The sequence below is a fragment of the Orcinus orca genome, chromosome 13 (genome assembly GCF_937001465.1).
Source record: "Orcinus orca chromosome 13, mOrcOrc1.1, whole genome shotgun sequence".
Taxonomy (NCBI): Eukaryota; Metazoa; Chordata; class Mammalia; order Artiodactyla; family Delphinidae; genus Orcinus; species Orcinus orca.
The window spans coordinates 70913782-70938532 of record NC_064571.1 but is presented as its reverse complement, the minus strand read 5'-3'; the positions used below and the strand labels follow the sequence as shown (position 1 = coordinate 70938532).

Sequence of the window (24751 nt, the reverse complement as noted above, 5' to 3'; positions counted from 1 at the left end):
TGATTGGGTAGCCCAGGAAGCCACTATTTTTTTTTTTTTTTAATCTATGTGTTATGCTTTTTTTTTAAACAACTTGATTAAGGTATAATTGACATACAATAAGCCACACATTTTTAAAGTGTATGGTTTGATACACTTTGACATATGTAGATACTGCGAAGCCATCACCATTAATATAATAAACATATCCATCACCGCCACCCCCCGCCAGCCAAAGTTTCTTGGTGTCCCTTGTAATCCTTCCCTGCGCTGGCAACCACTGATCTGTTTTCTGTCATTATAGATTAATTTGCATTTTCTCACATTTTTATATCATGGAAAATACAGTATGTATTTCTTTTTTGGTCTGGTTTCTGACTTAGCATTATTAAGTGTTTGGCAACTACAGATAAAGCGACTATGAATATCTGTGTACAAGTGTTTGTGTGGACACATGCTTACATTCCCCTGTGTAATTACCTAGAAGTGGGACGCCTAGAATATATGGTAGGTGTGCATTTAGCTTTTTAAGAAATTGCCAAAGTGGTTTCCAAAGTGGTTGTAACATTTTCTGTTCCTTCCAGGCTCCACATTTTTGCCATCACTTGTTATGGTCAGTCTTTGTAATTTTAGCCATCTGACAGATGTATCAGTGGTAGCTCACTATGGTTTTAATTTGCACTTCCCTAGTGTTGAATGTCTCTACATGTGCTTATTTGCCCTCTGTATATCTTTGGTGAAGAGTTCACATCTTTTCCCTATGTTTTGAGTCATTGGTCTTGTTTTTTGTTTTTTTTTTTTATGAAATGTAAAGAATAGGTAAATCTTTATTTTTTCCTTTCTAGTTTTATGGAAATATAGTTGATATACAGCACTGTATAAGTTTAAGATGTACAGCATAATGATTTGACTTATATACTTCATGAACAGATTACCACAATAAGTTTAGTGACCATCCATCATCCCATATAAATATAAAAGAAAAGAAAAAAGAGGGACTTCCCTGGTGGTCCAGTGGGTAAGACTCCACGTTCCCAATGCAGGGGGCCCAGGTTCGATCCCTGATCAGGGAACTAGATCCCACATGCATGCCACAACTAAGAAGCCCGCATGCTGCAGTGAAGGTCCTGTGTGCCACAACTAAGACCCGGTGCAGCCAAAATAAATAAATAAATTTTTTTAAGAAAAGGAAAAAAAATTTTTCCTTGTGATGAGAACTCTTAGGATTTACTCTCTTAATGACTTTCACCTATAACATCCAGCAGTGTTAATTATAGTTATCATGTCATACATTACTTCCCTAGTACTTATTTACCTTACAACTGAAAAATATGGAATGCTTCAGGAATCTGTGTGTCATCCTTGTGCAGGGACCATGCTAATCTTCTCCGTATTGTTCCAGATTTAGTGTTGCCAAAGTGAGCACTGTTTGTCTTCTTTTTATTGGGTTGTCAGAGTTGTTTATATGTTCTAGCTACAAGTCGTTTGTTGGGTACATGTTTTGCAAACATTTTCTCCCTGGCTATGACTTACCTCTTCATTTTCTTAACAATGTCATTGGAAGAGCAAAAGTTTTTCATTTTGAACTTCAATTTATTAATTCTTTTTCTTTCATAGTTTGTTTTTCGTGCTGTAACTGAGAAATTTTTGTGAAATCCAAGGTCACTAAGATTTTCTCCTATGTTTTCTTTTAGAAGTGTTATAATCTTAGCTCTTACATTTAGGTCAATGATTCATTTTAAGTTAGTTTTTATACATGGTATCCAGTAAGGGTTGAGGTTCAGTTTTTTTACATATGGCTATCCAATTGTTCTAGCACCATTTGTTGAAAAGATCATCCCTTGTCAAAAATCAGTTGACCATATATGTGTGGGTCTACTTTTGCACTCTCCTTTCTGTTCTTTTGATCTATGTATCTATCTTTACACCTATACCACAATGTCTTGATTAGGATAGCTTTAGAGTTAAGTCCTGAAAGCTGGTGGTGTAAGTCTTCCAACTTTGTCCTTCTTTTTCAAAGTTGTTTTGGCCATTCTGTATCCTTGGAAGCAAACTTTTTTAGTGCAGGCTGTAAACCAAAAACTTAAGAGAACAGTAAACTCAATGCATTAACCAAGCACTTGATAAACATTCTCAGCCCTTAGCATGGTCCCTTTCTGTTAGCCTGGAAAGTTAAGAATTTTCTTTAGAATTTTCTCAAGTTATTTGGAGAGAAAAAAATCTGTGATGTGTGTGTGTTAAAAGGAGCTTAACTGAGTGCTGGGGGTTCAGATGAGGTCCATGAGGATGTTCCATGATACTTGGCTACATATTGATCTCCATATATTTTCTTCACATGACCCATATCTTTATGTATAATAAGTTGTGATGATGTCATAGGGAAGAGTTCATTCTGCTTCCTCTTGACCCCTCTTTGTCTTACAATTAGAGTCAATGGAGAACAAAAGTGGGCCGGGGAGTTCTGAGCGGACTAGGTTAGGATAAAACTTACATGACCTGAAATTCTAACCACTGAGCTGTTGCCACCCTCTCCCCTTCCCTCTGTCAGGTTTCCATTCTGTTTGGTACCCTTTGTTACCACCAGGCCTGGGCTGTAGCTCTTTCCTGGTTTGGTGCCCTGACTCTCACTTTGCCAGGCTTAAGATAACTAGGACTTATATTCGGGAGAGCACGCTTGTTCTGAATCTCTAAGCCCCAGACATAGTGGCCCATCAAAGAGTCTACTTTTCCTGCTGTGTGGAAAATACAGTGTTCAGCCTGGAGCGTGTGGAGCCTCTGACGGGCTCTGGGTTCCCAGACCCCCAGGTGGCATCTGGCAGTGCATGGCTCTGCGTAGGACCTGCAGCTACGTTTCCAGCCACTGTCCCCTCCAGGAGGGCTGCACTGCCCTGTCAGGCCCAGCATTTCTGTATCCCTTATACACGTATCGTGATCTTTAAAGCCCCCCTCAGGCAGGCCTTATTTTCCTTCCTTTGCAGGTGGAGAAGCTGAGTCTCAGGGAGTGAAATGCCTTTCCAAGCTAGCAAGTACAGGCATAGGCCTCCCTGCCTCCCAGAGCAGACGCCAGCGCGCATTCCCCAGCATGAGCACCTAGCGCGGCCTCAGGACAGCCTTCCTCATTCCCCAGCATCAGCACCTAGCGTGGCCTCAGGACAGCCTTCCTCATTCCCCAGCATCAGCACCTAGCGTGGCCTCAGGACAGCCTTCCTCATTCCCCAGCATCAGCACCTAGCGCGGCCTCAGGACAGCCTTCCTCGGCAGCTTGATAGCACTATTATCACTGAGCTTTGGGACCAAAATGAAGACTCGCCAACACTGGAGTAGATGAGGGAAGGAGAGCAGATCGGGTTACATGTGGTTTATTTCTGGATTGTTGATAAACCCCTCTGGTCTGGCCTCTTTGGGCAGCCTGGACTTTTAATAAAGATGGTCATGACCTGCTTATCTGTAAACTTTCCCGCTTTGGGATTAGACGGGGCTTTGCTAAGGAGGAAGATGACAAAGGGCGTCTCCGGGCTTTATTTTAGAACGGTTTCCCCGGCCCCCTGTCTTCTCAGAAGCTAGCAGCCACGTTCTCTCCGCCACATAACTCCCTCTGAGGATCATCTCCGGTCTCCATGGTAACTACATGTCGGGAGACAGGCTGCTCTGTTCTGTGGCTTTGTATTAAACACAATGATTTAAATTGGATGCTCGGCACTGAAGATAATCATTCTGGATTAGAGAGACGCCTGGAGACCCTCATTTCATAATTTTAGAGTTGGCACAATGCTCAGGTTTAGCCCTGTAATTCAAGCCCAAGCCACACCCACCCCTCTGTTTCTAAACGGCAGTTAGGTCCAATTTCACTTGGGATTTTCTCCATCCTTTGACAGAGGAATCTTGGAGCCAGGGAGCCCCGCGGTCAGACCAGGGCAATCTTGTGCTCTAGAAGGGGTGGCATAATGTAAAGGAAACCTAGGGTGCTAGCGGCAGATAGACCCTCATTCAGTCTGGCTGCATGATTTCCTCTGTGCCCCATTTTTCTTATCTGTAAGACGAGAAGAGTAACCTCTACCCTACAGAGTCATATATTTTTAAATTTTCTATTGTGATAAAATATATATAACGTAAAATTTATCATTTCAATCATTTTTCAGTGTACAGTTCAGTGACATTAAGTACGTTCACAGCGTTGTCACCACAATAATCCATTTCCAGAACTTGTTCATCTTCCCCAGCTGAAATTCTGTACTCCGTAAATACTAACTTTCCCATCCCCCACTCCTCCCAGCCCCTGGCAGCCACCATTACACTTTCCATCTCTATGAAGTTGACTATTCTAGATACCTCGTAGAAGTGGAATCATACTTTTTTTTGTCCATCTATGACTGGCTTATTTCACTGAGCATGATGTCCTCAAGTTTCAACCATGTGGGAGCATGTGTCATAATTTCTCTCCTTTTTTAAGGTTGGATAACATCCATTTTATGTATGTACCACATTATGTTTATTCATTCATCTGTCGATAGACACTTGGTTGCTTCCACATTTTGGCTATTATGAGTAACGCTGCTATGCACACGGGTATACAGATATCTGTTTGAGTCCTTGCTTTAAATTACAGAGTCATTCTGAGGATCAAATAAGATATTAATATGAATAATATTAGGAAGATTGCACAAAGCAGGCTGTCAGTAAATGTTCATTTCTCTCCTGAACATGAGTTCAGCCTAGGTGGTAACTGCCACCGTGGTCCGATGGCTTCCGCGGGAGTGGTGTCACTTTTTGCTAGCTTCTGTGTCCCCGGGACACGCTAGTCTGTTGGGTCTGGGAATTAACACAATTCATTCCCAGATTTGAAGGAAATGTCTTAACCACAGAAATGTGCATCGTCTCATGACAAGAACCATGCATGCTTTTCCATTTCTCCCACCATTTGGGATTCATGTATTCCTAGTTCTAAAAGGAGAAAATGTTAGGGCTGACGTATATACTTCCTTATCTGTTGTCTATTTTAAGTATACCAGGTGGGAGACCCTGGATCTGCAGTTGGGATTGCCCCAGGCTATGAAGCTCTCTGCTTAGTTGCTATTTGTTGGTATCAAATCTATTCTCAGGGTTACGGAAGAGTATGAGATTTGGAATAAAAATACCTGGATCCCAGTCTTGGCTTATGTCTCAAAAACTGAGATGGTGAAAACATCTGTCCAACACAGTGGTCGTGAAGGTTAGGTGAGGGCAGCACTTGGCTGTGCAGGTGACCCTCTCCTGGAGCACTTCGTGGGGACCAGGTCTCTGTGTTGGTCTGCATCCCTTCAGGAGATTTTCTCTGGGTCTAGTTTCATCCCAGAGTTTCTATAGTGGGGGTTACTCCCCTGCTGCCCTGGGCCCCTCCAGGGTTGAGAATCCAGAGCGAGGAGCCATCTTTCCCTTTGCAATTAGCTTTCCTGCCACAAGGCCACTGCACAAGCAGCCCTGGAGACAGCCAGCACCTCTTTGTCTTCAGGAATTTGCCACAGAAGGGAAGGGGCAGCAAGAGCTCTTGCACAGCCTGGTCTGACCTGCGCCTGACCCAGCTGCTCCCCACAGCATAGCAGTCAGGCCTGTTCTTTATTGATGGGGCTGAAGGGAGGAGGGCAGATGGGGATTTCACACTGAATCCCTACCTTTCTCTCTCTCAGCAGTGCTTGCAGCTGGCTGTGTCCTGTGTGCCCAGGGTCTGCCTGTTGAGCAGGGGCCAGGCAGGCTTATATCAGGGCTTCCCAAGCAGATGTGTTCACTGTCCCTGAGACCGGAAGGCTACCCTGGTACGCTCGCATCTGGGAAGGGGAGCCTGGGTTTCCCTCAAAGACATCTTAACTTCTAGGGCAGCTCTTCTTGAAGCCAGTGAGCCAGGGAGATTGTTACGCTGGTGACAGGGTTTTCTTGGCTTCCATAACCCCCTGCCAGCCGGCTCTCCCTCCTGCCTCTTGACTGTGCTTCCCAGGCTCCTTCCGTGGTCTTGTCTGTCTTACTCCTCTCCTCTGTGGTTGCTTCTCAGGATCCTATGCCAGATTGCCTTCTCCCCCTCCCCACCTTCTCTCCCCAGGTGATCTGTCACTGATGACTCCCAGGCTTACAGCTACAGCCTAGACACCTCCGTGCACCTGCCCCAAACCCAACGCATCCACCACAACCCCACTCCTCTCCCAGGGACCCCTCCTTCCAGGAACGGTGCCCCCATCCTCCCAAGCCAGAGCTTACTGGCTCGAGACCACAGGACTCCTCAGCGATAAAGCCAGACCTCAGACCCAGGTGTGCCAGGCTCCAGAGTTCAGGCCTTTCCCACCAGAGCACCCTGCCTTCACGTACCATCGGAGAATCGAACTGTATTTCTAACAAACATAAAAGTTCAGGTGTCACTCTAAGCCCCAGACAAGCTCTGCTCTGGGACCCCGCCCCATTTTTGGCTGTGCTGGACCTCCATCTGGATGCCTTTGTCAGTCCGTCCCTGGACTCCCCACTCCCTCCGCAATCCCAGCCTGCTTTCTCCGTCCCAGCTCCTGGCTTCATGGAACTGACCCCTTATAATATGGCAAGTTTACTTCAGCCCTCCCTCGTGGATTCTGTAGTGCATTTCCCATACAGTTTTCTTAAACCTCATCTTGGCTCAGACTGACACTCCTAATTTTCTCAAAACCTTTCCTCTGTTTTGCTAAGAAGTCTGGGACCAAGGGCCTGGGCACCCTCAGCTCTCCTCCATGTCACCTCAGCTCATCTCCTCCTCTATCCATCCCCCTCTTAAATGGATGGGAAGAGACGTCCTTCCCAGCCTAATAGATATGAATATCAACCCTCAGTTTCCTCATCTGAATAATGGGGAGAATAATACATATTTCTTTCTTTTTTTTTTTTTTTTAAGCAGAGGTCTTCTTAGAAGCCCATATGATTTAAATTTATTTATTTATTTATTTATTTATGGCTGTGTTGGGTCTTCGTTTCTGTGCGAGGGCTTTCCCTAGTTGTGGCAAGCGGGGTCCGCTCTTCATCGCGGTGTGCAGGCCTCTCACTATCGTGACCTCTCTTATTGCGGAGCACAGGCTCCAGACGTGCAGGCTCAGTAATCGTGGCTCACGGACCCAACTGATCCGCGGCATGTGGGATCCTCCCAGACCAGGGCTCGAACCCGCGTCCCCCGCATTGGCAGGCAGACTCTCAACCACTGCGCCACCAGGGAAGCCCAATAATACATATTTCACAGGACTGTTGTGAGAATTAAATAGCCACAGAGTATGTGCTCAATGGATGTTGGTTATAATTAACAATTTTCATCTGCCCCATGGTCCCTCCGTCAGCTCTGCATTAAGATTTCCAAAGACTCTCTTCCCTCCTAAATTTGGTTGTTCCTCTCCTGATACTATTTTTCCAGCCACACAGGCATAAAACCTCCCCTGTTCTTTACATCCTCTCCTCTTCTGTCATCAAACCTGGCTGCCATTTCTTCCCCGAAACAGGTTTCCCATATGTCATTCACCCCAGTCCGCAGGTTGAGGTCCATCATCTCAGCACTGCAGTCGACTTTGCACTGAGCAGTCAGGGCCATGTTCTGGAGTCTGATTTTCATACCCAGAAGCCTGCTGTGACTACAGACATGTCCAGGGATGGGGGTGACCAGAGTCCTCCCTGTAAATGTGCTCCTAAACCCCACACTCCCAAAGCCCCCTCATCACCACCACCTCCACACACACAATTTGCTAAACTTTGCTGATTGATGGAATCCAAATTCATCAAGGTCCACACAGTTTGCCTCAGTCAAGACCAAACAGATCTATTCTCTGTCCTCTGGCTGTGTCCCCGGCTCCGCCCACATCACTTCCTACCCCAGAGTGTCTCATCCTGCCCCCTTCCAGCTCTCAGCCCGCCCATCCTACTGTGTCCTTCCCCTCCTCTGGTCTGTTGACCTTGATGTTGCCATCACCATGGAGGAATGTTATCTTGTGCTGCTTTGTACTCTCATTATTTTGAAGTCATTTCTATTAGAAATGAACGTTTTTCCCGTCCTGTTTGCTAACTGGACTCTAAGCGCCTTAAGGTACTTCTATCTCTCACTTCTTCTGGAGCATCTGATACATATAACACGGTGTGCACACTCATGCTACCTACCAGTTAGGCTTATTGCTTATTAACTAAAATAGCTATAATGGTAGTATAAATCACTAGTGTTTATTGGGCTCCTACTCTGTGCAGGTGCTGTCCCAGGTGCTTTACGTGCATTATCTCATTTAATCCTCATGGTAACCCCACAAGGGGTGTATTATTACTCCATTTTACAGATGGGGAAAATGAAGCTCAAAGAAATTATATAGCTTGCCCAAGATCTTATAACCATAAGTGATGGAGCTAGGATTTAAACCTAGATCTGCCTGCCTTAAAGTCTGGTTCTTGTCACTCTACTATTTTGCCTCTAAATATAGCATTAATGTGTTTTAAAAATGGCAAGCTGGGGACTTCCCTGGTGGTGCAGTGGTTAAGAATCCGCCTGCCAATGCAGGGGACACGGGTTCGAGCCCTGTTCCGGGAAGATCCCATATGCCGCGGAGCAACTAAGCCCGTGAGCCACAACTACTGAGCCTGCGCTCTAGAGCCCGTGAGCCACAACTACTAAGCCCGCGTGCCTAAAGCCCGTGCTCTGCAACAAGAGAAGCCACCGCAATGGGAAGCCCACACACCGCAATGAAGAGTAGCCCCCGCTCGCCGCAACTAGAGAAAGCCCGCGTGCAGCAACGAAAACCCAACGCAGCCAAAAATAAATAAATAAAGTAAATAAATTTTTTTTTAATGGCAAGCAGGTTAAGTGTGGGAAAATGTCCTTTTCCCAAGGTATATAACAGATTGAATGTTGCCTGTCTCCTCTGCTGAAAATTCAAAGAATGAAGGGTGAGTTTTCGACATGGTGATGCTTTACATTGCAAGGTCAGAAGTGGGACCATGCCCTAGATGAAGTAATAGAGGCTGGGACCCAGAAGGTAGGAGTGAAAAGTAAAAGGAAATTGAGAAGTGCAGTTAATTATAAATGTGCAATTTAGAGAAAAACCAGTCAGCTGAAGAATGAGCTCAACAGGTCAAGAAAAGGCTTGGGAGCTGTATGTAGCCAGAGGGACAGTGGGTGGTCCCAAGGAACAATCATGTATCACTTGGTGTCCTGGAGAAAAGCTGGTTGCAGGGAGGGTTTGTGTGGTTTTGTTTGTTTTTCAGAGAAAAGGGGCATCTGATAAAAGGTGTTGGGGAGACTCTAAAAGAGGTTGGAGCAGTGGTCAGCATTCCAGCGGCCTTGAAGGGAATTATCGGAGAAAGGGTCAGGATCCTGAGCCCCCAGTGTGAGCTGGATGAATTGGCATTGAAGCCAGCGTAAGCCTGTTAAGAGCGTGATCTCCCTAGATCAGGTCAATGTAGCTGATAAAAATGGACTCCTTGTTTAAATACTATTAAGAATTTCAAGATGACAGCAGAGATTAAACCAGAACAGAGCCAGTCAGAACACAGGGCACTGTGGGACTGCCCAAGCCACATACCCACGGAGCTGGTGTTGGCTGGTGGGCGTATGTTTCAGGATGAGAAAGGTGTTTACTGAGTGCCAGGCATGGTTCTAGGTACCATACATACATCATCTCACTTGACGAAATGCTCAGGCCCTTCTCTGGGGAGTCTCTCACATCCCAAGGAGTGGTGCTGCTTAAGAGCTGGCTTTCCTGAGGGCCAGAGAGCAGCCAACAATATCCCTGAAGGGCAAGGAAGTTATTCAGAGCAAGAGAGAAACCACTGATCTGGTTATTTTTTTTTTCTCTTCTACTTTGAGCGAGTATGAATAAAAGATGGAAGATACATTCAATGTGAAAAGAAAAGGAAGTGGTTCAGCAATTCCAAGAGAAGCAGATCCATCTGAACAAGTGATGGCTTTCTCAACTGCATTAAGAAATGTCGAAACATTTGCATTGGACTTAGTTTACAAAGCACATCCAAATACTGGTTATTTGATTCTCAGTGTAGGATTGTTCCCTCTGTGAAGATTGAGTTGCCCTTAATCTATACATCTAGATACTCCAGACCCTGCTATTATGATTCCAATCACCTCCCCCCAAACACACCCATTTTCTGAGCACTAGTGTGAAAATATGTTCCCAGGAAGTCCCTACGCCACCCCTAATGAAAAACCCCACAGATAAGCTCTGGCCCAAGTGCCTTCTCAGCAACAGGGTACAAAGTTTGTGCCTTGACCTATTGGTTCTTGGCCTTGGAGCCAGAGAACCAAGCCTTTCCCTTTGGGGAGCAGGGTGGAGGGGTAGAGAAAAAAACATAGCTACTGGGAACTCAGCAAAACGTGATTAGAGCCGCAGCAACGTAGAAGATGGTGAAGAATGACTCTCCAAAGATCTTTGTCCTGACAAAACCAGGAAGGGCCAATGCACTGTTCTTTCCAACGCTGTGATGTCAGCAAATAAACTATATCTGAAATTTCTTTCCAACTTGCTGAGCAGGTCCCTGGTCAATACGGAGACCCCCATGTGCCCACAGTGGTCTGATAATTTCTGAAGCATAAAGATGACATTTATAATAACAGGTTTAGGTTGAGTTCAGTACAAGTTCCTGCCAAGCGTATGCCTGGAAACTGTGACATAAAATGGATTACCATTAAGAATATTGGTTTTAAATGTAAAATAGATAGCTAGTGGGAAGCATCTGCATAGCATAGGGAGATCAGCTCGGTGCTTTGTGTCCCCCTACAGGGGTGAGATAGGGTGGGAGGGAGACGCAAGAGGGAAGGGATATGAGGGTATATGTATACATATAGCTGATTCACTTTATTATACAGCAGAAACTAACATACCATTGTAAAACAATTATACGCCAATAAAGATGTTAAAAAAAAAAGAATACTGGTTTTTCTTAGGGAACAAGTGGATGTGACATGACTGGGCATCAAATAAACCCAGATTTACCCAGCAGTATGTCATAAATATCAAAAACAAAATAATGGTGACCCTTTGACATAGTAAAATTATGTTTCATATCCTGCCAAATGTGTATGATGCTGCTGCGTCTGTTGGTTAAACAAATGGTCCTAAAGTCCATATTAACTTAACAGTGAGAGATGTGAAGTCTCACATTCACAATAGAAATGAATGCCACATACACAGTGGGGAATGCTTGGCGGGACAGAAGTTTATGTCAAAAAATAAGGGCCTGGGTTGATAAATGGCCACTTCAGTCAGCCACCAGGCTCCAGTAGGCCCTAGTGTGTTAGCTGTTCCATGGTCGTGTCTGTCTCCATAAATGAATCTTAATTCTGTCAAATAAAAAAAGCAAGTTGCAAAAGGACATGGACAGCATAATACCACTTGTGTACATTTTTCAGATTTGCAAAACAAATATAGTAAAAGCATAAAAACATGGATGGGAGAAATTTATATCAACCTCAGGGTTAAGGGATGGGAATAGGATGGAGGGCTCCAGTTGTATTGGAAACATTTTCTTTCATTTTTTAAATTAAAAAGCATGTAAGGTAAATACAGTAAAAAGCTAACATCTGTTCAATTTGAGTAGTGGGTTCATGGGTATGTGTTGTATTATGTTCTGTACTTTTACTGTATGGTTGAAATACTTCATACATAACTTTAAAAGAAAGTATTTTAAATACATAAACATGGTTAACTAAATTTTAAGTAGTTTTAGTTTCCTCCAAATTAATTTTTTTATGTATACAGTATTATGAAAGTAATATATTCTATGAAATAAATTTCAGAAAATTAGAAAAAATAAATTACTCAGAATCCCATCATCCACAAACAGTCATTGTTAATGTTTTGGTATATTTCCTTCTATTTTTTTTTCTTTGTGTGGGTGTGTGTGTGTTTAAACATACTTCTAAGTATCTTGGGTACACTTATTGAATTCTGTCTTTTTCACTCGTTATAGCATCACCCTTGTTCCATGTGAAGACTTAGCCTCCATGAACATCATTTCTATGGATTCTTAAGATCTTTCACAGCTTCACTTTTCTTGCATAAAGACAGTTACGAACATCCAGCAGCCACACAGTCACCTTTCCTTTTGATTATCGTAAATATAATCCTTTTGAAAGCCTCCGGAACAGGATTGCATCACGCTCTGCTGTTGATTTGCACAAGGCTGTTTTGTGTGGAATGACAGTAAAAAGGTCTGTCACATCTGTGATATCACATTCCTGCGAGGACTGAGCTTGTCAGCATTCATCCCGTGGGTGGGAACTGTGCATATTTTAGAAGCCAGCTCTGTGTGCATCTTGCCTGGGAGGAAACCAGCACTAGTGCATCCAGCATCCGGTCTGGGATCCCGAACCCGCAGCTGGGAAAGTGTTTACTGATCCCATTAAACTTTTGCTTTGAGCCCTGGGGTAACAGCAGTAATGATTTTTCCAGATATTTGTATGCCCCTTCCCAGCTTATGGAGGTTCTCACAACCACTGCCACCTGAGCTGCTGTGGGCCCCCAGCGGTGAGGTGCAGAGCAGAGCAGGCACACAGGATTACAACCAGCAACTGGGAAAGTCAGGACCTCTGCCGGATGCTTCTGACTCCGTCCAGAACTTCTCAGTTACTATGCTTGGACCCAGGCAAGAGGAGTCTCTGCCATGGGCTCTGGACTACAGGCAACTCCCCCACGTCTGCTCAGAGCCCACTGTCCCAATCCTGGACCACACTCTGGGGCCCTGGAATCCCCGGACAAAGGGCCTGAGCACTGCCAGGGCCTACATTAGCCTGAATCTGTCCTTCTGGGGGCCAGACTACCACTCTGTGCACGCCTAGCCCCAGGGTGGCATCTTGCAGGAGTGAGCAGAGCTTAGATCCAGGGGCTGCAGGACACATAACCGGAGTTGGGGAGTATGGGCTAGAGGCAGACGCAGAGGCTGAAGGCCAACATCCCCTAGAGTGTAGCTCAGAACTGCAAGCATTCTGAGAATTCTGAACTCAAGCCTGGCCTTCTGAGTCATTATGAACATATATCTGTTAGAGTAGGAGAACAGAGTATACTCCGTGGAACAGTTTGTTAGCGTGACCTGTAACTTTTAACTAGAGATTCAGCAGGTAGACCTCCTTTTCTACTCTCAGAAGCCCACAGATGCTAAGAATGGTCTTGGCTCTCTTATTCTACCGTGCTGTCTCCATATTCCCTTTTTCTTCTATGCAAGTCTACAGACAGATGAGGGAGTGCAAAGGAAAACAATCTAGAACCACAGAAGTAAGACAATTTAGTGTGTAACATCCCAATATACCAGACACCCCCGTGTCCACACATAAAAGCAAGAAATGCATTTCAGGACAAAATAGAGTACAACCACCTGCTACGAGGGTGAATCATTCTGGCACGATCCAGCAAAATCAGAAATAGAAGCCAGCTAGTAAAGCTACAATCTGCTGCTCTTCCCCTTCTCTCCATCTCCCACATCACAATTCCTGCGTGTGAGCCTCAGAACTAGCACCCTCTGTTGGTTACTTTAAGCTATGCAAGAAGTCAGGCCCCTGCGTTTCCCAGGACAAGGGCACTAGTCTCACCCGCCCAGCCAGGGTCAGCGTGGAAAATCAGTGTTGCAAGAGCTTTCATTGTAACTGTTGCTTGGCCGCTGAGTTAATTTTTTTTTCAGTCCCTTATTCTCCAGCAATATTTCTGATTCGTCATCAATGACTTAACTGAATAGAGAAGCATGAAATCATCAAGACAGTTTCATTGTGCTGTTTTCCTCCCATACAGAAAACAGAGATAAACAACTAAACTCTGAATAATGAAACACACATATTAGGACAAAACTTTACAAAGTGATGATTCTCTTGACTTTCACAGCTCTCCAGCAAGGAAGCTGGTCCCATGGTACAGGTAAAGACTCTGTAACAGAATATTTAAAAAATAAATAAATGAAAAAATTTAAAAGCAAAAAGAAAAAAAGAGAAAAAACATACTTGACCTCTTGCATCACAGAGGTCAAGTAACCGGGCTGAGGTTATCCAACTGGGAGGTGGCATAGCAGGGACTTGAACTTGGAGCTGATTCCAGTCACTGTAGGGATCCAAATAAAAGAGTAGGTTTTGTCCAAATTTTAATTCATCAGGAAAAGAGAGTCACCTATATCAAAGCCCTCATAAAGTTTCACATATTATGGGGCCTGTCTCAATTTTTATTTTAATAAAGTTTTTTTGGAGAACAACCCGTTAGCCTGGAATAGCCTTTGGTCAATGCTAGTTTAGGAAGCTCATGGAGGTCACCCGACCAAACTGGTTTTTAAAAAAGTACGTGGGGGCAGACCTTTAATACAGATTTAGTAATTATTCCTGGGAGCATTGTTTGTGATTGCAAATGAGACCTTTTAAAGATTTCTTTTTAAGTGGTATCTCGTGGAGATTGTGGATAGGATCATTTTTTCACTGACAGATCGTACGGGGACCTAAAATGCTCTATCTCAAACAAGACAGATGGAAATGAAGTTAATGTTCTTGGAAAAACTGAAGACAAAGACCCTGATGTGAAGATGCCTATAAAAACTTTGAATAGAATTGTTTCATGAAATGTGAGTGAATAAAACAAAATAATATAGTCAAATTAACATTTTACTATGGTTTACATATATATGTGTAACTAAAATAATATTATAAACAGACTTATATTACATTATGGTAGACATTTGATTACATCATCTATATATTCAAGTTGGTCAGAAATTGTCTGGGGGGAATCTTCTCATTTGGAAATATAGGCACTGGTAACACACTAAGTCGTTTTTCCCAAGCACTGAGCTGCAACCCAAGATGAGGAAGAAGCAGGTTTGTGTGCTGGGTCCACAGTAATGATGAAGATTACACCCTGGCTCCTGTGTTGACAGCTCCTTACATTTTCCCAAACATTGCTGCACTTGGGCCTCCCAGCCTCTTGTGTGGGAGAGTCTGTGGCTGTCCTGATGGTCCACCTGAGGACCCAGTGTCCCCACGTCAACGACTTGGGTGCGGGTAGAGATGTGACGAGATTGCTTTTCCCGTCTCCCTCAGGCAGCACTAGTTGGAGGTACCACCATGATCATCGGCCATGTCCTGCCTGACAAGGAGACCTCCCTTGTGGATGCCTACGAGAAGTGCCGGGGTCTGGCTGACCCCAAGGTCTGCTGTGACTACGCCCTCCATGTGGGGATCCCCTGGTGGGCACCCAAGGTAACAGCACTGGGTGGAACCCCAAAAGAAGAACCAGTGCTCTTTTTGGCAGAGGGGCCATCTGGTGAGAGCCAGCTGGGGGGGTGATGCTGTCCTGCGGTGTGGAACACCCCTCCCACCTCCATCCTAACTCCTCCAAATGCCAGAAGAAAAAACACTTATGATTCTATACGGGGGGAGGCCTGTTTTGCTTAATTTAAAGAGCCAGTTTTCCAGCGCTCTGACCACAAGGCGCTCAGCATGTCCTGACGCTCTACATAAGGTGTCACTTATGTAGCAACCCCTAAGGGGTTGCAGCTGAGTAGCAAGCTCAGTAAGGGTCAGCCCTGAGGGTCACATCATTTTGTGCTTGGAGTGACAGCACTGAGGTCTCAGAACAGAGGGTCCCGTCCTGGCTCAGTGCCACCTGGTAAGAATGGATTGGGGTGCTTTTTTCCTGCTGGGCCCCAGCTCCTGCTCTGGGCACCCTGAGTTTGCTCCTGGTGTGTGACTCCCACTGGGCCCTTTCTCAGCTCAGCCTCTGTGCCCCTGGCTTTCCTGGCCTCCTGTTGCCCAGGCCCCAGGGCCAGAGTCCAGTCCCTGCTCCCCGATTCCCTCTTCCTCGTTCTTCCTGAATACAGATACACAGGCATTTAGATTTTGCTTCACTTCTGGAGTTTTACTGCTTCTTACCCCAGGGAAGCGACCTGGATATTCATTCTTTCATCAAGTGCTCATTAATCACCATGTGCCACTCAGTACTTGAGTGGGTGCCCCTGGAATCTTAACCATAAATAAGCATTAAGCGATTTTGCAAAGTTCTCCAGCTGTGGATCCTGATCTAAAGGGCCTGGCTCCCTTCCGAGACAGTGACTTAAAAGCCTGGCTGTACTTCTGCCCTCAGGCACAAGCCTTGAGCGTGGGGCTTACACAGTTTCGTCCATTATATCCAAACTGGTGCTTATGAAAGGCCATGGAACCCCCCAAACTCACACATGAAGATCCCCCTCCTGGTACCGGCTAAAAGGTACAGACCGCACTGAATGTTAGCCATCCTTTATCTCAGATGGAAGTGTTGTCCACTTCGGACACCCTCCTGGATGGGCGACCCCTACCCTGAGCCTCTCTCCCTTCCCTCCTCCAGTGGCCTGGAGTAGAGAGGGTCTGCTCAGATTCCCAGCAACACTGAGGCCAAGTCAGCTATCCCTAAGTCCCCAAAGGTTGTGGGGATTTTCATGCATCTAGAATTTTTAATTCTTTTTTATAATAACCAATTTTTTTTCTAATTACAGATTTTAAAAATAGAAAAGAAAGGAAGCACATGATTCAGTCACCCCAACACAATCACTATTGTTATTTTAGCTTATTTCCTTCTGGTCTTTTTTCATAGTAACTCTTTCTCTTAAGTGTGAGCATTTTCCACCTGGCTGCATGGTCTTCATGACCATCAATGCCGTGGCCACTTAATGTTCTGTCAAGTAGACGAATCACAATGTATTTTCCTATTGTTGGACCGATGTTTCTTCCATTTTTTCCTAGTATAAATAATGTTGGGATGAATCTCCTTATTCACATAGCTTTGCTTCATGTTTGGCTTTGTCCCTAAGTTAGATTTTCCCCAGGTCTCTGGATTTTTAGCATTAGTACGCCTTCTCTGTACACCCCTTCTGTTATGGGGGCGGAGGGAACTGGCCACAGGTGTAAAAGTCATTAGTGCATTTACCAATAAGGCTGATTTGGAGGCAGAAACACAGGACAAGCTTATGTGATAGGAGAAACATGCCCAGATCTTGTTTCTATATTTGTGTCACGCTGGACAGTTTTCAAAACACTTTCGCATCCATTTGCTCACGTGACCTCACAGCAGCCTGTGGAGTGAGAGGAGAGTGAGATACTGCAAGGTTGCGGGTGGTCATGTGGCGACAGAGCCACCTCTCCTCCGCGCTGGGCCAGCGCCTGCCAGTCAGCTTCTTGGCCCTCTGTACTCACGTGGCATTGCCTTTGCATTCTGCTTTCCAGGTGAAAGCAGAAATGGAGACCCTGGTGAGGGAGAAGGGTGTCAACTCGTTCCAGATGTTCATGACCTACAAGGACTTGTATATGCTTCGGGACAGCGAACTGTACCAAGTGTTGCACGCTTGCAAGGATATTGGGGCGATCGCCCGGGTCCATGCTGAAAATGGGGAGCTCGTGGCCGAGGCAAGGCAGTAGAGAATGTTGGGGGAAGTTGGGGGAGCACCGATACAGACAGTTCTCTGGGGGATTCCTGACCACCCATGACCCTCCCTACAGGGTTCAGATAAAACAAATGATAAATGAAAGTGAGATGTTAACAGCCCAGATGACAGATCTCTGTCCGAAAATCCAAACTTTTCTAGTGTCTGTAAAAAACAAATCTCTCTATATAGTCCAAAAGGGTTTCTAAGTCTTGGATGACGATGTCTTCATTCAAATATGATACTTAAATTCCAAGAAATATTTTTAATGAGAATATTATTATTAAAAATATTAAATATAAATATTAAAAATATTTTTATAAAATAAAAAATTTAATATTATTAATAATATAAAAATTAAAATATTAAAAATATTTTTAATAAGAAATATTTTTAATGAGATGTGACGTACAGAATAAATAAGGGTCAACATTCCACTTTCCTGTACCTCCTCAGCGGACCTGAGGTATTATAGAGATCTTCTCCCTGGTACCAAGACAGACAAGCCCCTTTGTACTACTGGATCTTAAGTAGGATACTTGGGGTAAAGGTTAATCTAGGCATCTGTGGAAGCTGGAGATTTAACTAGATTTCCAGTGAGGAAATTCTGATTTGCAGATCAATAAACAGTGTTTGTCTTTAGTGTCCCAGGCCTGTTGGCTGGTGACTGAACTGTATTTTTAAGAGGAAAAGATATTTTCAATCATTATGAAGTGAGACTCAGGGGGTCCCTGTCCTACTCCTGCCCTCGTTCTAAGATGGGTATTACAGAAGTGAGAAAAGCAGCAAACCTATTGGAATGGGCTGTGCTGAAAATATTTTACTGTCCCTTGGGTTCAGTATTTTTCTGTATCTCTATGATTCTCTCAATTTTCTTTCTTTTGCTCTTATTCAGGGTGCAAAGGAGGCGCTAGATTTGGGTATCACAGGCCCAGAAGGAATTGAGATCAGCCGTCCAGAGGAGGTGAGGAAGATATCCGTGTTCTTGGTCATCATCTTTCCTATAGATTCACAGAACTTTTAGGATAGAAGAGTCATCGGTAAATACGAGTTGTATGGTATTGCTTTCTTCATGGGTGAAATTCCCATCTGGAAGCTTCCCAGGGAACAACTTCCTCCATGCTACGGCCGACCTGCCCTTCAGCTTCCTTGGGGAAGACAACTTTGGGGAAACAGACCCACCTCACTGGGGGCTGATTTCAAGGGTCTGAGGGAGGCCATGTGAACATGCCAGGGGTTGCTTTGGCCAAAATTGAATCGGGAGAGAAAAGACAGACTGAAAGGGCCTTTAGATGTTAGAAGAAATTCCAGATTATAAGCCAGTGAGTTGGCATTTTGGGGCTGAGATCCCTTTGAGCATCTGTGGAAAACTTTGGACCCTTCCCACTAGAAACGAGAGGCACATGCGTGTCTGTGCTCTTTCCCCCTTTTCCTATTCGTTGCTGAGATGGTGACTAAGCCCTGCTCTCCCTCTGCCCTCTGGTTTTATCCTTGCACAGTTTTGCAGGGTGTCGACACAAATGCCCCCAGGTCCCCCTTGCTGAAGAATTCGGCTCTGGAGGATCACATTAGATAAATAATGTGTTCTTGCCCTATGACCCTGTTCGGACATGCCTTACCAGTGGTGAGGGGAGAGCTATTTTCCATTTCTTCAAAGCCTTAAATTCAGAGTGGTGCTTGGATGTCCATGAGGGACTGATGGGGAGGCCTTGGGGGACGAGGAGCTGGAGACAGGATGTGATGGTTCTGTCATCAGACAGGAACCAAGTCAGCCTACAGTGGGTCAGCCTGGTGTGGGCGGGGGTCCCACCTTACTCCTACCGTGGGTTTGTCTCTGTCTGTGAGAGCGCTTGAATATAGCTCCTGTTTGGGCACCTCAGAGTTGATAGAGAAAGACACACCAGCTTCAACAAGGCACTCAGAGTGCCTGTGAGAAGAGGGGTGGGGGGATGAGCACAGGACTGGGCTTTGTGGAGTTCTATGAGGGGAAGAGCGCGGTGCTGACCGTAGTGGCAGTAACAGCAAGAATACCACCTTCACCATCTACTGATTAAAGGGGAGCATCTAAGGAGGTTTTGCTCCCCAGGGACATTTGGCGATGTCCAGAGATATTTTGGGTTATCCCAACCTGGGGGGAGGATGTTACTGGCATCTACTAGGTCGAGGTGAAGGGTGCTGCCAAAGAGCCTGCAGTGTCTGTTCAGCCCCTTCCACAAAGGATTATCTCACCCCAAATGCCGCTAGTGCCGAGGTTCAGAAATCCCGATCCAGGCTAATCTTCAGCTTGAAATCACTCAGTGTTACTCCTTTGCTACAGTTCTGAGATGGCTGTGGAGAGAATGCGCCAGAAACCAGGGAGAGATGTGACTGCAGGTTTTCGTTTGTTCTTGTTTTGTCGTCTTTTAATTAAGCCCTGAGTAGCATCCAGCAAAGACGTGCCTAGAACCCTAAGTCCCGGGGTTCTCTCACTGTGAGCAGAGGTGGTTGGAGCTTGGTGCCCCTGCCCAGGGTTTCCCCCCGAGCCAGCCCCTGTGGGTGCTGTTTGTCACTCCAGCTCTGAGTCAGACATTCCAGCACTTTCTGCGTACGAGGTGGGGTGTCAGGGAGATGTAAGCTTGCTTGGGGAGATGGTGAAGTTGTTTTCTTCCTGTCCTCTGTTTCTAACAGGTGGAGGCAGAAGCCACTCACCGAGTTATCACCATTGCAAACAGAGTAAGTAGACCCCAGCTCACCCTCAGCCCATTCTCAACTCTGGGGTCAGAGCCCAGCCTGTACAGTAGAGTCCCATTCTGCTCTGGGTGCCAGCCCCATGCCTGGCTCCCAGGACCGCCAATGAACACCGTTTGCTGAATGAACAACACCGTTGCTATTCCCACAGACCTGGCAGGAGTCCTCCCTGCCACCGGCTCTCCGTTCTACCCTGCTGATCTTGCTGAGACCTGGTTCATTGCTCAAATGGAAATGCCTCCCAGCAGAGGCAGGGCAAGGTGGGGACCACAGAGCCTCATGGCAGCTGGAATCTGTTCCTTGTAGAGGAGCAGAGAGACGTTTGCTTAGAGAATCATGATTCGAACCTCCGCCTCTGGGCCATTCATGATTTTTCCTTGGTATGGTTCAGGGTAAGGGGGCGCTGATGCAGTGTGGTGGTGGGAATGAGCACACACCTTGGGGCCTTGACCAAAGACAAGCTTCCAGTCCCACGCAAGTCAATCAACCACTCCGAGAGACTATTTTATTATCTAAAATTGGAATGATAATATCACCCACTCCTCACAGGACGGTTGTGAGGATCAAAGGAGTCGTGGAAGGAAAAGCACTTTAAAAACAGGAGAACACTGTACCAAGATCCTTTCTCCTCCTAAACCATCATTAAGTGTTCTATTTGCTCAGATAATCTGAACTCTAGTTTTCTAAGTGTGGTCTCTGGACCAGCTGCATCAACATCATTTGTTAGAAATAGGAACTCAGAAATGCAAATGCTCAGGCCTGTTCAGACCCACTGAATCAGAAACTGGGGGTGACGCCCAGCAACCTGTGTTTTAACAAGCCCGCTAATGATCCCAAAGGGCGCTAACACTTAAGAACTTCTCCTCCAGAAAGACCTAGGCTACCCTGAAGGCTGTGAGCTGAGGATGTGGTGTTAGGAACGCCAGGGGAACACAGAGGTTGGAGGTCCAGTTGGTCTCAGCATTAGTCAGGAAACTTGTGCCAAGCACATCAAATGTCAGGCCAGCCCCTAAATTCTCTATCCTCCTAATGTGACAGGCAAAGAAGGCATTAGAATAACATTTGGGAAAACAGTTTCCCATTAGCCCTTTGTAAGTCCAGGAGCTGGACAAGGACATTGTTTTACTGTCGTAACAATAGTTACGCTATCAATTACTTCCTGATGGAAACTTACCCCAGAATTAGGAAAGATCTGAATAACAGAAGGGCAGCTCCTCGTTTTCTTAGTTCAAACACATGCCCAGAGAAGTGAAGCCGTGGACCGTGGTCACGCAGCTTGATAGAGGAAAAGCCAATCAGTATTATAATCCAGGTGTCCATTTGCAAGACCGGTCCTGTCTGGTGTAGACTGTGAGCCCTGAACCTCTTGTGTATTGTTTCTTCTCCAGGGTACATTCTGTCTACTGATAAAGCAGCCCTCAGATGGCAGACATCATCATTTTAGATATGGGATATAATACACAGCTGTCTCTAGGTCATCACGTTCATGAATAGGAAATGAAGAGTCCCTCATTTCAAGTTGTAAATAGTCTAGGTGTTGGCTGGTAGAAAATGTGAGGTTCAGCACTTGGCATCTTGCCCTGATGTCCCCCTGCTGGGCTCTGGTGCTGGGCGCTGCCTGTCCCCTCCTTGTTTCGTGGGGTTCCCCAGCCTGCAGCCACCAGCCCTGCATTCCCAGCAGAAGACCGCCACCCTGAGGGGAGTGCTAAGCGATGCAGGGGGCGGCGCTGGGGCCAGGACTGGGCTGGTCCGGTCACCTTGGTCCTTGTTAGGTTATGGGGTTGATGCTCTCTCCTTCCCACCGTGTTTCCCGTCCTTAGACTCACTGTCCCATCTACCTGGTCAACGTGTCCAGCATCTCGGCCGGTGACGTTATTGCAGCTGCTAAGATGCAAGGTGAGTCCGTAGGCTGGGCTGAGCAGCGCCCATGTGTGGTGGGGCCCAGCAGCTCCATGCACTTCCCAGCCCGGCTCCTGGGGCCAGGCGCTGAGCCTGCCTTTCCCTTTCCTCTCTGGCTGTCTTCCTCACAAGCACCCTGCACTGGCCTGGGTTCAGGGCATTAGCACCAGTGTTTCCCTCTGCACATTTGTTTGCATAACAGCTTTACAGAAGTGTCCGTCACCTCTCCTGGGTCTGGTAAAATTTTCCAAGTTTTCAATCAACTCATTAACTGGTATTTTTTTCAGTCTCTTGGGTTTTGCTAGTGGTTGCGTTGGTAACCAACATGAAATCCTGGACCAGTTCCAACGGGCATTTCAGGGGGGAAATGCCTGGGAAGTCCCTGGAGAAACGACACTGTGAGGGCCCAGCGTCCCTTTCAGGAACCCAGTGTACCAGCCCCAGGGCACCTGTGTGTCGGAGCACCTGGCAGCACCTGAAGGCTTTGTACGTGCTTGTACTCCCAGTCCAGCTCGGGGTGCCAGTGAGGGCCCAGTAACAGGAGAAACAGGTCACGGTCACAAACCTGAGGATATAAATTGGGGGCAAGGGCCTTCAGCCTTCCCACCACATTGCCCTCCAAACCCTGCCTCTTGCGTCTTCAGCGGGACCCCCTTCGCCGTCTCTCCTGCGCTGTCGTTCCAGTCTCCCACCTCCGTCTCCCTGCCCTCTATCCCCTGCTACGGTGCCACCCCCAGTTTTCTCCTGAAGCTGCTCCCGGCAGCCGCCTGCTCAGGAAACAGACGAGTGCTGCCCCGCCTCGGCGCCCTCGCCCTTCTGTTCTTGCCAGCAGTCAGCACGGGGACAGAGAACAGTCTGACCTTGACCCCAGCTGTGCCCTCAAATGCCCAGCTGAGCTCGGGCAAGTCCCTTCCTCTCTGACTTCAGCTCCTTCACCTGCCTCGTGAGAGGCTCAGACCAACGATCTCCCAGGTTCACTGGCCTCCTGGTGATGGTTTGAACCCTCTTCTTTCAGGGAAGGTCGTGCTGGCCGAGACCACCACCGCGCATGCCACACTGACGGGCTTACACTACTACCACCAGGACTGGTCCCATGCAGCCGCCTATGTCACGGTGCCTCCCCTGAGACTGGACACCAACACCTCAACCTACCTCATGAGCCTGCTGGCCAAGTAAGGTGTTTCAGCAGGACCACGGCGCGGCATTGTCTCACAATGTGCGCCATTCCGGGAATTTGTAGATCTTTGAGGTGATATCGTAGAGGCCCCAAACCTGACCTAAGTTTGATTTCGTTGTGTCCAGAGGAGGGTTTTTGCTTTTGTTAGCTTCTCCATGCAGCTCCTATCACCACTTGATTCGGATGAGAGCTTCTGAGGTGACGAGTAAAGAGCGTATATAAAACCGTGAACAGTGGCTATTCAGAATTTCCAAGGATATTGACACCTTACACTGGAGACCACTGGGGAACTATAGGATGTGGTCTCTGACTTACCCTAGAAAATCTGTGCATCTTTCTATCTCTCGTCTTTCTTCACCTCTCCCTCTTCTCATGGTGTCCCACGTTGTTTTCTCTCGTTGTATGTACCTCCCTCCTTCTGTGTGTTTCTCCCTCCTTTCTTTCCTCTTCCCCTTTTCCTTCTGCACCTTCTCCCTCTTTCCCCGTAGCATCTTCCTCCAGACCTCCCTTTCCCCAGCTCTTCTTTTTCTGACACTGCTTTTCCCCATTCCATCCAGGTCTAAATAAAATGCTTTAATGAATAGTCTGAATTTGGTGGGACACAAACATGGAAAGATTTTGTTTCGTTTTGCTTCAAATTCTTTCTTGCCTCTAGTGACATTTTGATACGGGTAAAGGCCATTGCTTTTTCTTCTCTTTTGCTTATTGAAGTCCAGTTCAGTTTAAAAGTCAGTCTCTTCCCCTCCCCACCCCCCAGCTCAGAGAATTAATAGGGGTTAGGATTAAAGGGGTGGCGAATTCCATTCCATACCCAAGCACGATCTGTACTCCTGCACTAATCGTCGCTGCTTCTCTGGCTAAAAGTGACTGGCCTTTGGGGCCCTCCTTGTATGGGGCATGTGCCCAGATACAGGCTCCCTTGAGTCACCCTCACGCAATCCTCTGACACAGGAGATGGAGTGCAGCTTGACGTCTCCTTCCTGTACCTTCCCGGCTTCCAGAACTAGCAATTCCCTGTGCACAAGAATCTGGCCAAGCAACTTAAGCCTGGCCACCTTCTACAGTATCTGGGGCCCAGAGCAAGCTCACACCGCTTTGCCACTCCCTACGGTGGGAGGGCAGGCTGGCCCCCACCCCTGGCTCTCCTCACCCAGAGGCTCAGGCAGGTGCCCGCTGCTGCCACCTCTGTTCTCCACAGGTGAACCTCTTGAAATGTCCCCTCTTGAGACTAGTTGGGGGAGAGGAAAGCACCATTCAACCCATGAAAAGAGGAAGAAGGGAGAGACTGCAGGACTCACCATTCTGCCAACACCTCAGTCGCCCTCCCTGTCTTCTGCTTTTATAAGACCTAGGGGTGGTGATACACCTCTGTTAGGGTGATGGTGGGGGGAGTGTTGAGGTAAGTGACCAGCCCTAGTTGGAGGTGGCTGTCGTTAGATAATGGGGCTTTTATTTCATCCATGTCCTTAGTTTTCAGTCCTGGTTGGCTAACAACTGGAAAATTTCCACTCCACATCCTGCTACGTTAACAACCGAAAGAGCAGTGTGGGGCTTTCCAAATACAACTGGAGTGCAGGCAGTAGG

At 46.5% G+C, this 24751-nt stretch overlaps 1 protein-coding gene and 1 non-coding gene across 3 annotated transcripts in view; one reads left to right on the top strand and one right to left on the bottom strand.

The window, feature by feature from the left end:
* DPYSL5 (dihydropyrimidinase like 5) overlaps positions 1-24751 on the top strand; it is an 89536-nt gene that overhangs the window by 49244 nt on the left and 15541 nt on the right. For both annotated transcript variants that reach the window (XM_049696290.1, XM_004268119.4), the window contains exons 3-8: positions 15011-15169; positions 17168-17347; positions 18260-18328; positions 20032-20076; positions 21912-21987; positions 23006-23162. In XM_049696290.1, the coding sequence (XP_049552247.1) occupies positions 15011-15169; positions 17168-17347; positions 18260-18328; positions 20032-20076; positions 21912-21987; positions 23006-23162 (686 nt within the window). The remainder of the gene's footprint in view (positions 1-15010; positions 15170-17167; positions 17348-18259; positions 18329-20031; positions 20077-21911; positions 21988-23005; positions 23163-24751) is intronic.
* Positions 1305-1412, bottom strand: LOC117200802 (U6 spliceosomal RNA). Its single transcript, XR_004482495.1, has one exon. It is a non-coding gene; the product is annotated as a U6 spliceosomal RNA (small nuclear RNA).